Below are 18,060 nucleotides of genomic sequence, written 5' to 3'. Positions count from 1 at the left end.
TTAAGCTTAAACCATAATTCGGTTAATGCCTCCAGGTACACGACACACCCACGCTAGCATACATGCGCGATACACACATGAAAGAGACAGAAAAGAGCAGAAGAAAAATAAAGTGGAAAACTTTGAGGTAATATCTGAAGAGTTGTTGTTATGGTTCTTCGAGCTCACTGTAATGTTCCTGATTGTAGATAGATCTTGCTTTTCGTTGAGGCCAGTAGTCTTCTTTAACTTTGTTCGCTGTCGGAGACCTTTCTCTCTTGGGGTTCATGTGTCTTCAGTAGATTTAGAGGCTTGTGAGGAAGAGATGGGAGCAGACAGGAGAGATCTTCTCAGTCCAGGAGCAAACAGTCACTCTGCTCAAACTGTTTGTACAAATTTAAAAAACTCAGGTTGCCCAGCAGGTTAGTCATGTGACCAGCTGGTTTGACCATGTCCGTTTGTGTATTTGGCCATCTTAGCAGTCAACCTGGAATGTGAGCTCCCCCACCTTCAACGTCTGGTGATCAAAAGTCTATTGTGGGTTGAATGTCAGGGAATGGCTGCTTTGTCCTTCCAAACACTGTCTGTTAATATGCAAATGTATTTTCCAGCCACAGCTGATCTGTTTAACAAGTCTTCTTCACTCCAGTAACAGTTTAAAATCAATGTTCATGACAAAATTAATGTGCCTCATTCTTGGCAGGTGGGGCCTAGCATAACAGAGAGGGAGAGATAGAGAGCCAGAGAAATATAGTGAGAGGATTCCAGAACTTAGAGCCCACACAGCTGCCAATGGTGGAGCAACTAAAATCAGGAATGCACAAGAGGCCAAAGTGAAGGAGGGCAGAGATTATTTATTTTATTTATTTATTTATTTAGAGATACAGCACTGAAGCAGGCCCTTCGGCCCACCGAGTCTGTGCCGACCAACAACCACCCATTTATACTAACCCTACAGTAATCCCATATTCCCTACCACCTACCTACACTAGGGGAAATTTACAATGTCCAATTTACCTTATCACCTGCAAGTTGGGGCTGGAGGCGATTCCAGAGATAGGGAGGTATGGTGCTATGGAGGGATTTGAAAATAAGGATGAGAATTTTACAATCGACGTGTTGCCAGAGCAGGTGCCAATGTAGGTCAATGAGCACAGGGGTAATGGGTGAACAAGACATAAGGTTGAGTTTAATGGCCACGGCACTGGCCCCATCCACCATCCAGAAAGCCTGTGGCAATCCCACTATGACCAATTTTGGAAGCCCTGAGAGGATTAAATGTCAATCAGGCAGTTAACTGCCTTCTGTCAGGGTTCCTGTCTCCAAGAGCTGCCAGTCAATCAGAGGGCTGGCAGCTCTTCAGTCCAGCAGTGCCACAGGCAGTGATGGCAGTGAGGCCGGCTGGCTGGGGCCAGTCAGGCAAGTTCAGAGAGGGGTGGGGGAGGTCATGGAGGGCGGGGCTGCTCATTCAGCGGGGTGGGGGAGGGGGCCGTCCTTTCTGCCAGAGAGCAGATTGCCACAGATTTCCCAAGCAGGGGGGCCCTCCCCCACCTGGTTTTACTGGACGGCCTCCCCATGTGCACAGGAACCCCTCACAGCTTGTTGAATGCCAGTGTCAGTGGGACAAGACCTTTAAGTGGCCATTAATTGGCATGGCCACATAAGGGCCTCAATTAGCCTCTAGGCCGTCCTCTTCCTTCCCCGTCCCTGACTTAATAGTGAGGAGTTGGGAAGGCGACGGGCACTCTGCCCCTTGCCTTCCCTTTCCCATTCTACGGTCCCCTCCCCCCTCCCAGCCCGCTCCTGAGGGGGAATTAAATTCCGCCCTCGTTGTGAGTTAGGATAGGGTAGCAGATTTTTGGATGAACTTAAGTTTATTAAAATAGTGGAGGAACAGGCATGTTAAGTATACAGATGATACCACAACAATTTCCAGGCTAACTTATTTTGTTTATTCAGTCCTCCCCTCTACTATTTAAAAAATGTAATTTTCTTGAGAATGTTAGATAAAATTATTATAAAATAATTAGCTTCCCCATGGCATCAGTTAAAGCAATACATGTGGCCTTTGGTCCTTATTCTGTGCTGACCTCAACTCTAACGCTTGCCTCTATGTCCTTGAGCTGGTGAGGGGGGGAGTTCAGGCAGAGCTCCTGCTTTTGACCTCTATCCACTGCTAAACACTGGATGAAGCCAGGAACAGTCATGGTCAGATACCTTGTTGACACACACATTCCGGACTCGCACTGACATAGATTATTACAACATGGAAAATACATTCAGCCCAACCAGTCCGTGTCGGCATTTATTCTTTATGAGAACAAATAATTCATTTTACCCACCCTGTTCCAATATCCCCTCAAGCCCCTTTCCTTCATCCATCTGTTCAAACTAACCTTGAATGTTGATATAGTTTCTTCCTCAATCACTAACCCTGGAAGTGAATTCCGCAGCCTCACAACACTGTCTGTGTGAAGAAGTCCCTCCTGTTCTTTGTTCTTTTAATCTTTTATCTCTGGCCCCTTGTTTGTGATCCCTCAACTACTGGAAACAGTCCATTTCTATCTACCCTGTCCCATCATTTCACAATTGTAAGCATTTATATTATATCCCCCCGTATTCTGCATCGTGTTGGCAAAAAGAACCAATTTTCAAGTTGTTCTTTGTAGTTGTATTTCCTCATACCAGGCCACCTTCTAGTGATCCTTCTTTAAAGCTTCAAAATCCTCCCTGCATAGCAGAACCAAACACGGTGTATGGCCATTTGGGTGAGGTACTGCAGAGCTGGTGGTGCCCATGAAATGATAACACAGGGAGATAAAGATCTTAGAAAGGGAAATGAGATCACTCAGTCTATTTTACTCAATCCAATCACTTTATTTTCTGACAGAAACTGACATTAACTACCTCCTGAAAATGGCCTTGCAAAAAATTGCTTTCCTCCCATTTGGATATCTGATTGACCAATGGCGCTGGGGAGTGTTCAGTGGACGGATTTCTCCAAAGAACTATAACTATGAATGGTGGTATCTAAGGTAAATCAACAACCGGACACTGAGTGGTCCATGACGAGAAGTTGATCTGAAATGTTGGGTTTGCATCAGGATTTAGTTTCCGTCTGCTCTTGTGTTTTCCAGGACAAAATACCAAGGGATCTGTCCGCCAGTTCCAAGAAATGAAACAAACTTTGACCCTGGTGCCAAGTACCACATCCCAGCAAACACACCTTACATCAGGTAAAGTTGTCCAAAGGAACAGAATTTCAGACAGAGCTCCTAAGATTGAGCAGTTGGTACAGGCACCAGAGACATTGAGGGTGAACTTCTATAGGAGTTCTGCTGCTCGTTAACTCTGTTTGTTCTGGAATTTCTGCAATTCTTCCGCTAAAGTTGCAAAGGTTGAGCCCCTGTGCCCCTGCTCCCCAATTCAGTCCCACCTTTAATGTCTAGACCAACCATCCTCCCTTGACCAACATCACCTTTGAATCATAGAATCCTACAGCACAGAAGGAGGCCATTCGGGCCATCATACCTGTGCTGGCTCCTTGTAAAAGCCATCCAATTAATTCCACTCCTCTGCTCTTTCCCCCTGTTCTTGCACATTTTCCCCTTCAAATATTTGTCCAATTGCCTTTTGAACTCTTGAATTTGCTTCCATCAGCCTTTCAGACAGTGCATTTCACATTATAACAATTCATTGCATATTGCAATTTCTCCTCATCTCCCCTCTGGATTTTATTTGCCAATGATCTTAAATCTGTGTCCCCTGGTTACTGACCGTCCTGCCAGTAGAAACAGTTTCTCCCTATTCACTTCATCAAAACCCCTCAACACCTTTATTAAATCTACCCTTAATTTTCTCCACTGTAAGGAGAACAATCCCATTTTCATTAATTTCTCCACATAACTCAAGTCCCTCATCCATGGTATAATTCTAGTAAATCTCCCCGGCATCTTCTCCAAGGTCTTGACATCCCTCCTCAAGCACAATGCCCAGAATTGAGCAAAATACTCTAGCTGAGGCAAGTGGTTGGGAGGAACAGGCGACCAAAAAACAGCAAAACTGAATAGTTGCTCATTTCTCTCACCACAGTTTATGGGACCTTGCTGTGCACAAAATGGCTTTCATATTTGCCTGCACTAACGATTCTACAAAGCAACTGATTGGATGGGAAGTATTTTGGGATCTTTGAGATGTCATCACACTCAACATAAATACAAGGCCATTCTTTCATGGGGAGCTAGCTGATAGCAATTATAGGGATATAAGGCAGCCTCGGCACCCTGTACTGCTGTTGAGGGGGAATCATCCAGGACTCCTGTTCCTGGAATGTGTCCATGTGTGGGCATCAGGTGAGAAGAAGATTGGGATCAACTGCGATGCCTTGCCTAAGAGAATGGTCCCAAGGCAGTCAATGGCCAGGGCCAAAGAAGAAACATTTGTTCCCCGTATAAAATAGGACAGGGGTTCTCAAAAGTTTTTGCTTCTGCAGAACCACAATCCCCCCACCACCCCACCCCAACATGTTTTAAAAATTCGACAGACCCCAGCCTGAAATAAACCTGATGGGTCAGAGACTGCACTAGAAAATGGAGGCTCTCTTTTGCATGGTCACCATTACTGAGTCAAGCTTTTTAATTCCTGATTTATTAATTGAATTTAAATTCCACCAGATAAACCAGTGCACCAGTCATGCACAACACAAGAACTAGGAGCAGGAAATGGTGTTATAGTGGCAATGTCACCTGACTAGTAATTTGAACCCGTAACCCCAAGCATTAGCCTGGCCTGTGGATTGCTAGCCCAGCGACATTACCATTACACCACAGCCTCTGAGGGTAGTTTGTCTATGGAATTCTCTTCACCAGAAAGCAGTAGAGGCAGGTCATTGAATATATTCAAGGCTGAGTTAGATAGATTTTTAATCGACAAGGGTTATGGGGGCAAGTTGTTTATAGGCCACCAAACAGTAGTGGTAATGTATAAATTGTGGTCATGGTATAAATCAGGAAATTATAGGTGCATATAACACAGGTAATACTGCAAATATGGACAACTTCAATTTACATATAGACTGGGTAAATCTAATCAGCAATAATGCTGTGGAAGATGAATTTCTGGAATGTGTACGAGATGGGTTTCTGGAGCAGTACATTGATGAACCAACTAGAGGTCAGGAAATTTTTATTTTAGATTTAGTACTATGTAATGAGAAAGGGCTAATTAATAACCATGCTATCAAGGAGCCTTTAGGAAATAGTGACCATAATATAATAGCATTTTACATTAAGTTTGAAAGTGATATAGTTCATTCTGAAACTATGGTCTTAAATCTGAACAAAGGAAACTATGAAGGTATGAGGGGCAAGTTGGCTATGGTGGTTTAGGAAAATACACTAAAAGATTTGATGATAGACAGGCAATGGCTAATATTTAAAGACATATTACATGGTCTACAACAAATATACATTCCTCTAAGACACAAAAACGCAACAGGAAAGATGAATCAACTATGGCTAACATCTAAGGAAGGATGTACTTGCCATAGGGGGAGTGCAATGGAGGTTCACCAGACTAATGACACTTCATGAAGGGTCACTGACCTGAAACGTTAACTCTGCTTCTCTCTCCACAGATGCTGCCAGACTTGCTGAGTATTTCCAGCGTTTCTTGTTTGTGTTTCAGATTTCCAGCATCTGCAGTATTTTGGGTGAATGTAGATAGTATGTTTTCCCCTGGCTGGTGAGGGAACCAGGGGACATAGTCTCAGAATAAGGGGCCGGCCATTTAAGACTGAGATGAGGAAGAATTTCTTCACTCAGAGGGTGGTGAATCTTTGGAATTGACTACCCCAGAGGGCTGTGGAAGCTCAATCGCTCGATTGATTCCTGGGATGAGAGGGTTATATTATGGAGGAAAGGTTGGACAGGTTGGGTCTGTATTCATTGGAGTTTAGAAAGATGACAGGTGATCTTATTGAAACATTGACAGGGTGGATGTTGAAAGGATATTTCCCCTTGTGGGACAAACCAAAACTAGGGGGGCACATTTTAAGGGGTCTTCCATTTAGAACAGAGACGAGGAGAATTTTTTTCTCTCAGAGGGATGTGAGTCTGTGGAACTCTCTTCCCCAGAGAGCGGTGAAGGCTGGGTCATTGAATGTTTTTATGGCAGAGGTAGACAGATTCTTGAAAAACAGGGGAGTCGAAGGTTATTGGGTGTAGGGAGGAAAGTGGAGTTGTGTCCACAAACAGATGAGCCATGATCTCATAGAATGGCGGAGCAGGCTCGAGGGGCTGAATAGCCTACTCCTGCTCCTAGTTCGTATATCGTTGAGCATGTTCAAAACAGAAATTGCTAGATTTCTGGATACTAATGACATAAAGGGATATGGGGATAACACTGGAAAGTGACATTGAGGTAGATGATCAGCCATGATCTAATTGATTGGCGGAGCAGACTCGATGGCCTACTCCTGCTCCTATATTCCTAACTTCTGACAAAACAGCTGGGGAGGGAGTGGATGGCCAATAATGAGTGGGTGAGTGAAGAGTGAGTGAGGGAGGCGCAGAACAGCATTTTTGACAGAAAAGGATAGTGGAAAGCTGGACCTCTTTCAACGACAAGAACTTGCCTTTATATAGCACTTTTAATGTAATAAAACATCCCAAGGAGCTTCACAGGAATATTATAAAGCAAAATTAGGCACCAAGCTACATAAAGAGATATTAGGGCAGATGGCCTAAAGCTTGGCTGAAGAGGTAGATTTTAAGGGGTGTCTTCAAGGTAGAAAGTGAGGTAGAGGGGCGGAGAGGTTTAGGGAGGGAATTCCAGAGCTCAGGGCCCAGGCAACTGTAGGCATGGTGGAATGTTCAAAATCAGGAATGCTCACGAGGCCAGAATTAGATGAGCACTGATACCTCAGTAAGCCTGGAGGAGATTACAGATATCGGGAGGGATGAGGCCAGGGATGGATTTGAAAACAAGGATGAGAATTTTTAAATCATGGCGTTGCTTCACCAGGAGCCAAAGTAGGGGTGATGAGTGAATGGGACCTGGTGTGAGTTAAGATAGGGACAGCAGAGTTTTGAAAGACCTCAAGTTTACCGAGAGTAGAATGTGGGAGACTGGCCAGGATTGCATTGGAATAGTCAAGTCCAGAGGTAACAAAAGTATGAAAGAGGGTTTCAGCAGCAGACGAGCTGAGGCAGGGCAGAGTCGGGCGATGTTACAGAGATAGAAATAGGCAGTCTTCGTGATGTTGTGGATATGGGATCGGAAGCTCATCTAAAGATCAAGGATTGCAAGCAGTCCTGTTTAGTCTCAGACAGTTGCCAGGGAGAGGGACGGAGTCTGTAGCCAGAGAATGGAGTTTGGAGCCAAAAGGATGATGGGTCGATTGAAATTTTCAAAACTGAGAGTTTTATTGGGTAAGGGTATGGGGGGGGATGAGGAGGAAATGGAATTGTGTTATAGATCAGCCATGATCTAATTGAATGGAGGACAGGCTTGTGGGTTTGAATGCTCCTAAGAAACAAATTTCCTCTGGTTTTTACAGGTACTTTGTGAGCTTTATCCTGCAGTTCCAGTTCCACAAAGCTCTGTGTAATGCTGCAGGACAGAATGGATCTCTGCATAAATGTGACATCTACAAGTCAGCTGATGCTGGCAAAATACTCAGGTAGGTTCTGAGTATTTGTCCTTGTCAGGAATAAATTGTGGGGGAACCATGACCTCTCACGAAGCCGGAAGGCACCACATGCAAGCGTTGATAATACAATGGCGGGCACCTTGTACTATGGGTTGTGACTTCAAGGTGGCCCATACACAATGTGCTCAAATCTTATTAAGGCCTCAAATGACAGTCAAGTTAAGTTCCCATAATGCATCTAGCTGCATGAGAAAGACAGGACTTAGCAAATATTAAATTGTTAGCCAGGGCGACCATCTTTTAGTGTAGGAGCTCCCTTCATTTTTATCACCCATTCCTGGACCTTCAGCTACCACTTCCTGTTAGACCTGTGAGGCCCTCACCACTTTAATCAGAATGTTAAAAATGGCAGTCAGCTAGTAGCCCTTTGAAAGGCAGCTCATGTGTATCATTCAGGCCCCAGACTCCTCGGGCTCTTTGAATGGATGGAATATGTTTAATGTATAAACCTACTTTGTGTTATTGTGTACGGTCAGTTACACAGCATACCGAGAACCTAGTGATCAGCTGTGCTGGCAACTCAACACCATAACTGGACTATCGGGCACAGAAAGTCGTCCAATAATGGCACCCCCAATGGCATCTGGAAATTGACATCCAAGTAGTTAGGAGGAATGGTAAATACCAATGTTTCTGGTCAGGATGCATAGATAGAACCCAATATAAACTGACAGACAGAGGCCCTGTAAATCCATGAGCCTGCAATCCTGGCTCTGAAACTGAATTAAATCAACCAGGGAGCTCTGCTACTATGTACAGAACATTATATAACAGCTCTGTGAAATGCTATATAATGATGCATAAATGCTTCCTATGGTCTCTCTTTCAGTAAAGCACTGAGTGCTGGTTCCTCTAAAGCTTGGCAGGACATCCTTCAGGAGGTGACCGGCAGCAACGAAATGAACGCTTCTGCCCTGCTTGAGTATTTTGAACCCATCACTCTGTGGCTGCAGGCTGAGAACAGAAAAAACAATGAAGAGCTGGGTTGGCCTGACTTTGACTGGCGCCCTCCAGTCCCTGATGGATATCCAAATGGCATTGGTAAGTGCCAGTTAGTTAGCAATGAGGGGCAGGTGTCCAGAAATGGGTGGGAGGTCAGAGGGCACTTACCTCAGGAGTACCAGCAACCAATGAGCTTGAGTCAATTAAATACAACAATCTGATTGACTATGTCTTATCTCTGGTTCATTCCATTTTTAAGGAGAAGTCTTGGCCCCTTTTTGAAGAAAAATTATTACAATAAGAAATCTACAGAGTCACGATTCCCAGACCTCCACTTGTGGCTGGTGATGTGATCAATGTAAGCACACATGTACAGGCTAATGCTCAGCCTGTATTGTGGATGGCTCTGTACTCAGACTCAACAGGAGTAAAGTAACACAAAAGCAAAATACTGCAGATGCTGGAAATCTGAAATAAAATCAGAAAATGCAGTAAATACTCAGCAGGTCTGGGCAGAATCCGTGGAGAGATAAATGGAGTTAACAGGCTGAATTTTAGAAGCTGGGCAGGCGAATAAACTGGCGGCACACATGCCAAAGATGTGGAGGAGGTGGGCGGTCCGTCCCCGGCAATGGCGTCAGCTGCCGGTGCGCAGGCACTGATGCCATTTTTAAAAGGCTGTTAGTCCTACTGGCATATTTAAATATTTAAAGAGGCATTTAATGAAATTAAATAAATACATCTCTTTTCTCCTCTCCCACCCCCCAATATCAATTAAATTAATTATTTGCCCTACCCACCCCCCCAAAAACATTTACCTTTACCATCTGACCTACCCCTCCCAGCTGCACAAACTTTAAACGACAACACTTCCCACCATCCCCTACACCCATGACATTAATTTGACCCTGTCCCTCCATCCCCCACCCCCCCCAACCCCACCGCACTGAGAAACTTACCTCCTCCCCCCACCCCATCAGTGTGGCGCCTCGTTTCCCTGGACAGGGATCCAAAAGGCGTGGAAATGCCAGTCGCCGGGCCGAAGATTGCAGCGGGACATCCTGAGGCAATGTAAGTTTATTTAAATTAATTATTTTAATTGAATTAAATATTCAAATTATGGTCCTGTCACCCAGTGGCGCAGAGGCTGCCTCGGTGCCTTCGACAGCACCTTCCAAACCCACGACCTCTACCACCTAGAAGGACAAGGGCAGCAAATGCATGGGAACATCACCATTTGCAAATTCCCCTCAAAGTCACACAACATCCTGACTTAGAACTATATCGCCGTTCCTTCACTGTCGCTGGGTTAAAATCCAGATACTCCCTGCCTAACAGCACTGTAGGTGTACCCACATCACATGCACTGCCGTGGTTCAAGAAGGTGGTTCACCATCACCTGTTCTAGGGCAATTAGGGATGGGCAGTAAATGCTGGCCTGGCCAGCAATGTTCTCATCCCGTGAATAAATTCTCAAAATGCTGCCGGAATGATGCCCCATAGGCACTCGTTGTCTGCAATTCCCAAATATTGGAGACAGTGTGCCAGGCGCACATATTGTCAAATCAACTCACTGCTGTCTTGAGTGGCCAAACACAGACCTGGATTACCCAAGGCGTGCCATCTATGTTGCCACATTCCATCTCCAGTCCCCACTGTGCTCGCTGACCTACATTGGCTCCCAGTTCAGCAATGCTTCCGATTTAAGCTCGCATCGTTGTATTTAAATCCATCCATGGTCTCTCCATTCTGCAAACTCCTCCAGACTTACAACCGTCCAAGTTTTCTACACTCCTCCAATTCTGGCCTCCTGTGCATCCTCGACTCTCTTTGCCCCAGAAATGGTGGTAATACCTTAAACTGTCTGAGCCCTAAGCTCTGGATCTCCCTTCCTAAATCTCTTTGCCTCTCTACCTGTCTCTCTCCTTTAAGATGCTCTTTAAAACCAACTCTTTGACCAAGCTTTTGTCCTAACACCTTTCACCAATGTCAGATTTTGTCTGATTGTGCTCCTCAGCACTGCCATAGGACATTTTACTATATTAGTACAGGTGCTATATAAATGCAAGTTGTTATTGTCACGCATGACTATAATTTGTCACTTGGTTTCTTGCAGACAAAGTTACTGATGAAAACATAGCAAAGCAGTTTATAGATGATTACAACAAAGTCACAGAGACAGTGTGGTTCGACTACACAGAGGCATCATGGACATACAATACCAACATCACCGAACACAACAACCAGGTCATGGTATGTTCATCCTGTGTGCCAGCACAGCGAGCCCAGTATGTAGTTACACTTGGACTCAAGGACTATATTAACCAAAATTGAAGGAAGTAGTTCTTTTGAGAGGCTGACCATTTCTTGTCCAATTATATCGTAATTCGGTGGAGACAATTCTGATTCAGTGATGGAATCCACAAGGTGCAGAGTCGAAAATGTGTCAAAACTTAACTTGAGTTCTTGCAGGATCAAACCAATTCTGATGAGTCCCTGCTAATGGACAGTAAACCTCAAATGACAATAAACAACCATTAGCGAGGGTCGACCATTTGACAATGAACCACCAATGACTTATCCTTGCCACTGTACAATAGATCATCAATGGCAAAGTCTCGCCAAGGGTCATTGGATGACCATTGACTAGTCCGCATTGACGTACAATAGACCATCACTGATGAAGTCCTGCTACTGGATAGTAGACTAACACTGATAAACCCTGTCAACAGGCAATAGATCACCATATATCCCTCACAAATGGTTTGTATGTGCATGTGTGTCTCTGGAGGGGGAAAGTTTAACCTAACCTGCCCTTCAGGAAACAAACAAGTTCAAGTAGAATGGTGGTTTTACACAACACCTGATTTTACCCTCTATTGAGAGTAATATTGGAGTGTAAAAGTGTGTGTCCCACAAAAAAAAGGGGTGTTTCACCTGATCTCATGGGTTACCTGCCCAGAGTTACATTAAAATTACTCCCTCTCTGAGTGTGCGTGTGAACAAATGTGAATAAGTGTGCATGCAAAAGTGTGTACGCACAAATATTCGGGTATCTCTGTGTGTCACAGCTGGAAAACGCTTCATGACTTCTTTGCTTTCACTAGTTGGAAAAAAGCCTGATGATGTCCAACCACTCACTGGTGTACGGCAAGCAAGCTCGGCAATTCGACTACACGGATTTCCAAAGCCCAGAAATCATACGTATTCTGAAGAAACTGAGTGACATTGAACGTGCGGCCCTTCCTGAAGCAGAAGTGAAGGAGGTCAGTGTGGTTCCTGTTATTATGTTGCTACAGTAAAATTCCTATTGCTATGCAACTATAGATAGGGGCTACAGCACATTGGGTGCATCCATTTTTGGCAGAAAATTGGCCGGAGGAATAATCAGAGAAACCTAATTAACAAACCTATACCAGATTACAGAGACGGACAGCAGGACTGAGCCTGACTGTTAATACAGACTGGCGCTGTCTTGCTGCTGTTTCACATTTGAAGCTGTTAGTTGTTGTGTAAGTGAATTGCCTGTAAATGTTTAAAGCTCATTGGTCTCCTGTGGTGTTGCTCACTGTGAGTCAGACTTTATGTGTTGCAAGGGGGATGTGCTGGAGCAGGGGAGGACTGAACATCTCCAATAAAAAGGATCTGGAAAGAAGTTTGAAAGCAATCTGCTCAGAGACTGCAAAGTTAATGTTTTTGTGATGAACTTGAAAAATAGTTATTTTGCTATGCATCACAGATTGATAGATAAATGCATTCCTGCACATACCACAGTTACATAAATAAATTTCTCCATGTTTCACACGCATAATCTTGACAGTGCTGATTTATAAAGAGGAGCAATAAATAAAAAACTTAAGAAAAGATTTACATGTTTTCTTCTTTACCTAATGTTTCTGCTTAGTACTGCAAAAGCTCCTATTTAAATAAACATTTAAAATCAGGGCTTTTATTCAGATCAACCTTTCAAACCCGATTAATCATATAGGCCTTTGAGAACCTGTCATATTCATTTGTTGTTCTTTTTTCTCTGCTGGCTGGTTGAAGTTTTCTCCCAAATCAACATAAGTAAGAGAAGGGCATCTTTTCAAGCCAGTGCGATTACATTGGAAACACCTCTCAGGCCTGTGGCTCCCTCCATGCTCTGCAGAATCAGGGCCCAGTCAATGGCGGAAATTAAGCAAAACATAAATACAATTGTGTGTGGTCCATCACCAAGACACAGATGTGCAGCACGTACCCACACGCAGGCCCATTCAAACATTTCACATAAATCCAGTCCCGGGGACAGGAGTCCACATCGGGTGATGGTGGATGGGGAAATCTTGAGACAAAGAAGGCCTGAGCTTGCTCTGTGGGGTCTGAAGGAACACTCCTGCCCCCTGAGGGCCCACAAAGAAACCCAAACCTCCAGCTCTGGGTCTTTTCATTAGGTTTGGCCTGTGGGGCAGAGTGTGGGTGGGTGGGTGGGTGGGGTGGTGTCATCCTCCCCTACAGGCCTCAAGTTAAAATGGCAGATCAGGCCCTGAAGACATTGTAGTCAGTTAGGTCCACGTGGAAAAGCATGTGTACCAACTTTCTCCTCCATTCTAACTGCGCCCCACCCCTCCTGCAAGGAAACCTCCTGCTGATGAATCAGTACTCCTCCATACTGTACACCAATTGGAAGAAACATTGAGGGTAGAAAAATGTACTCTGGGTGGGGGACTTCAATGTCCATCACCAAGAGTAGCTTGGCAGCACCACTACTGACCTAGCTGGCCATGTCCGAAAGAACATAGCTGTTAGACTGGGTCTGCGGCAAGTGGTGAGGGAGCCAACAAGAGGGGAAAACCTACTTGACATTGTCGCAGATGCATCTGTCCATGATAGTATTGGTAGGAGTGAGCACTACACAGACCTCATGGAGACGAGGGATAGATTTCGAACAGATCTAGCAACTCAAAACTGGGCATCCATGAGGTGCTGTGGGCTATCAGCAGCAGCAGAATTGTACTGAGCCACAATCTGTAACCTCATGGCCCAGCATATCCCCCACTGTGCCATTACCATCAAGCTGGGGAACCTACCCTAGTTTAATGAAGAGTGCAGTAGGGCATGCCAGGAGCAGCACCAGGCATGCCTAAAAATGAGGTGAAACTACAACTCAGGACTATTTGCATGTCAAACAACAGAAGCAGCATGCAATAGACATAGCTAAGCGATCCCACAACCAACGGATCAGATTTAAGCTCTACAGTCCTGCCACATACAGCCGTGAATGGTGGTGGACAATTAAACAACTAACAGGAGGAGGTGGCTCCACAAATATCCCCATCCTCAAATGATGGGGGAGCCCAGCACATAATTTCAAAAGATAAGGCATTTGCAACAATCTTCAGCCAGAAGTACCGAGTTGATGATCCATCGCGGCCTCCTCCTGAGGTCCCCAGCATCACAGATGCCAGTCTTCAGCCAACCCGATTCACTCCACGTGATATCAAGAAATGGCTGAAGGCACTGGATACTGCAAAGGTTATAGGCCCTGACAACATTCCAGCAATAGTACTGAAGATCTGTGCTCCAGAACTCACCGCGCCCCTAGCCAAGCTGTTCCAGTACAACTACAACACTGGCATCTACCCAGCAATGTGGAAAGTTGTCCAGGTATATCCTGTACACTTAAAGCAGGACAAATCCAACACAGCCAATTACTGCCCTATCAGTATACTCTTGATCATCAGCAAAGGGATGGAAGGGGTTGTTGACAGTGCTATCAAGTGGCACTTGTTCAGCAATAACCTGCTCACTAATAGTTAGTTTGGGTTCCGCCAGGACCACTCAGATCCTGACCTCATTACAGCCTTGGGCCAAACATGGACAAAAGAGCAGAACTCAAGAGGTGAGAGTGAATGCCCTCGACATCAAGGCAGCATTTGACCGAGTATGGCATCATGGAGCCCTCGCAAAACTGGAGTCAATGGGAATCAGGGGGAAAACTCTCCGCTAGTTGGAGTCATACCTAGCGCAAAGGAAGATGGTTGTAGTTGGAGGTCAATCATCTCAGTCCCAGGACATCACTGCAGGAGTTCCTCAGAGTAGTGTCCTAGGCCCAACCATCTTCAACTGCTTCCTCAATGACCTTCCTTCAATCATAAGGTCAGAAGTGGGGCTGTTCGCTTATGATTGCACAATGTTCAGTACCATTTGCGACTCCTCAGATACTGAAGCAGCCCATGTCCAGATGCAGCAAGACCTGCACAACATCCAGGCTTAGGCTGATAAGTGGCAAGTAACATTCACATCACACAAGTGGCAGGCAATGACCATCTCAAAAAAGAGAATCTAACCATCTCCCCTTGATGTTTAGGGGTATGGCAAGCAGGCGGGAAAGTGGTGTTGAATCCTAAGATCAACCATGATCGTTTTCAATGGTGAAGCAGGCTCGATGGGCCATATGGTTTACTCGTGCTCCTATATCTTGTGTTCTTGTATTCAATGGCATTACCATCACTGAATCCCCCACTATCAACATCCTGGGAGTTACCGTTGACCAGAAACTGAACTGGACCAGCCACATAAATGCTGTGGCTACAAAAGCAGGTCAGAGACTGGAAATTCCGTGGTGAATAACTCACTTCCTGACTCCCCATTGCCTGTCCACAATCTACAAAGCACAAGTCAGGAGTGTGATGGAATACTCTCCACTTGCCTGGATGGGTGCAGCTCCAACAACACTCAAGAAGCTCGGCACCATCCAGGACAAAGTGGCCCGCTTGATTCGTACCCCATCCGCCACCTTCAACATTCACTCCCTCCATCACCAACGCACAGTAGCAGCAGTGTGTACCATATACAAGATGCACTGCAGCAACTCACCAAGGCTCCTTCGACAGCACCTTCCAAACCCACGACCTCTACCACCTAGATGGACAAGGGCAGCAGATGCATGGGAACACCACCACCTGCAAGTTCCCCTCCAAGTCACATACCATCCTGACTTGGAACTATATCGCCGTTCCTTCACTGTCGCTGGGTCAAAATCCTGGAACTCCCTTCCTAACAGCACTGTGGGTGTATCTACACCCCAAGGACTGCAACAGTTCAAGAAGGCAGCTCAGCAATTAGGGATGGGCAGTAAATGCTGGCCTTGCAAGCGACGTTCACATCCCAAGAATGAACAAAAAATGAGGGGGCTTCTCATCTCCAATCTGCTCAGAAACACTACATTTGCACCTTATGCAGCTATTGCTTAGGGCCCAGACAGGAACAGAAGAATTTCAAACCAACCCAAACACTTGTATACACACCTCTCTCTGGAGTAAACATTGCTTTCAGCAGAAGGAGGCAGGTGAGTTGAAACCAAGAGTCCATGGGTTTTAGAATCCAAGAGCGTCCCACCTGCTTCATGCCATGTGGCAAAGCTGCTTCATAATAGTCAGGATTCACTCTAGGTGTCTATGTGTGAGCTGCATTCAGCAGGATTCTGCAGTTCAAATCAGGACACGCACGAGTTTTCTGCTGTCTCGCTCCATTGCATTCCAGCCCAAGCTGGCAGGTTTGAAATGGGCACTAAAGGGCAGAATGCTATCAGCTTCATTATTGGAACCTCACTCTGGTTCTATTTGAGGGCAAAATATCCAGGTTGTGGAAGAGTTCAAAAGAAGAAAATAAAGAACATGCATTTATATAGCTCCTTTACTGACCACAGGATGTTTCAGCACTCTGCATAGCCAGTGAAGCACTTTTTGAAATGTAGTCACTGTCACAATGTAGGGACACATGGCAGCTAAATTGTGCACAGCAAGATCCCACAGCAGTAAGATTAATAACCAGGCAATCTGTTTTTTTTTAAAAGTGATGTTGGTTGAGGGATAAATATTGATCAGGACCCAGGGAAAATCCCCTGCTCTTCCCCAAATAGTGACCTGGGGATCTTATACATCCACCTGAGAGGGCAGACAGAGTTTAACAATGACACCTCCAACAGTGCAGCACTCTGTCAGTAGAATATTTTCAGCTTTTGTAAGCTTGCAGTCAGCATGGGCAGTCTATTGTCATTAACTCTGGGCTACCTTCTTATCTCTTTGTGATCAATTCACATGGCTTTCATTTCGCAAGCAGGTGCACCACATGAATGCCATTGCAATAGCTGCTGCAGCCCTTTACATTTCTGCAGTATTTTAAAATTCCCAGTCAGTGCACACAAGCTCCCAACAATAGCATTTCCTCAATATACTATTCCTACCAAAATCAGTTTTAACCCTTTCTCTCTCCAGAAATGCATTTAATTTGCCGTTTCATAGAATCATTGAGTTATATAGTACAATAGGAGGCCATTTGGTCCATTGGTGTCTGTGTGTGGCTCTTTGAAAGAGCTATGCAATTCACCACACTCCCCTTCTCTTACCCCATAGCTCTGCTAATTTTTCCTTTTCAGGTATCTATCCACTTCCTTTCTGAAAGTTACTATTGAATCTGTTCCACCACCCTTTCAGGCAGTGCAGTCAGATGATAATATGCTGTAAAACAAAATTCTCCTAATTTCCGTGCTGATTCTTTTGCTAATTTTCTTAAAACTTTGTCCACTGGTTACTAAACCTCCTGCCGGTGGATACGGTTTCTCCTCAATTACTGTATCAAAATTCCCTCGCATTGAAAACATGTAGAAATTTCTTATAAGCTAGTTGTAGCCTGTTCTAAAATGTATTCGAATTCTTTATTGAAAACAGAAATGGCAGACCAAGTATACTTGGTCCCAGTCTCAGATTTGTTCAATGCTAATGATTACTTGTGTTCTTCCTGAAACTATTGAGAAGACAAGATGTAATTTTATAAGTATAATCAGAAGTTAAACTCAAGCAGGCTTTGGGCAGTTACCATATCTGTTACACAGCATTATCACATTGTTTAATAAGCTGTATCGCTGTGAACATTTGCTTGCCTGTTCTAGAAATATAAGAACAGGACATTCATCCCTTCAAACACATTCCATCATTTTATTAGATCTGGACGTCAATTCCATTTCCCCACCTTAACTCCATATCCTTTGATACCCTTACTTTAAGAAAATCTATTGTCATGCAGACCCCCACCTGCCAAGAATGAGGCATATTAATTTTGTCATATGAACATTGATTTTAAAGACTTGTTTGAAGATCACCAGACACTGGACTGGAAGGATATTTGCATACTAAGAGACACTGCTTGTGGAGACAAAGGGCTATTCCCTGCTCCAATTAACCCAAATGAATTTTGATCATCAGACATTGACAGTGTAAGGAAGCGCATTCCAGGCCCTCCTAAGATGATACAATCCACAGAGCCAGGACTAGTTAAACCAGCTGGTCACATGACTAACTGGCTGGTCCAGGTTCTTTGAACTAGCCACAGGACAGTTTGAATACAGAAGGCAGTTTTGAGCTGGAACCTGGAACAAGAAAACCTCT

General features: G+C 44.7%; 1 protein-coding gene across 1 annotated transcript in view; it reads left to right on the top strand.

Moving 5' to 3' along the window:
- ace (angiotensin I converting enzyme (peptidyl-dipeptidase A) 1) overlaps positions 1–18,060 on the top strand; it is a 642,116-nt gene that overhangs the window by 136,994 nt on the left and 487,062 nt on the right. The window contains exons 9-14 of the mRNA XM_068013141.1: positions 2,870–3,014; positions 3,117–3,215; positions 7,538–7,660; positions 8,520–8,731; positions 10,749–10,885; positions 11,740–11,898. Of these exons, the coding sequence (XP_067869242.1) occupies positions 2,870–3,014; positions 3,117–3,215; positions 7,538–7,660; positions 8,520–8,731; positions 10,749–10,885; positions 11,740–11,898 (875 nt within the window). The remainder of the gene's footprint in view (positions 1–2,869; positions 3,015–3,116; positions 3,216–7,537; positions 7,661–8,519; positions 8,732–10,748; positions 10,886–11,739; positions 11,899–18,060) is intronic.

The sequence above is a fragment of the Heterodontus francisci genome, chromosome 33 (genome assembly GCF_036365525.1).
Source record: "Heterodontus francisci isolate sHetFra1 chromosome 33, sHetFra1.hap1, whole genome shotgun sequence".
Classification (NCBI taxonomy): Eukaryota; Metazoa; Chordata; class Chondrichthyes; order Heterodontiformes; family Heterodontidae; genus Heterodontus; species Heterodontus francisci.
The sequence above is the reverse complement of the archived record's forward strand: the minus strand, read 5'-3'. Positions and strand labels throughout refer to the sequence as shown.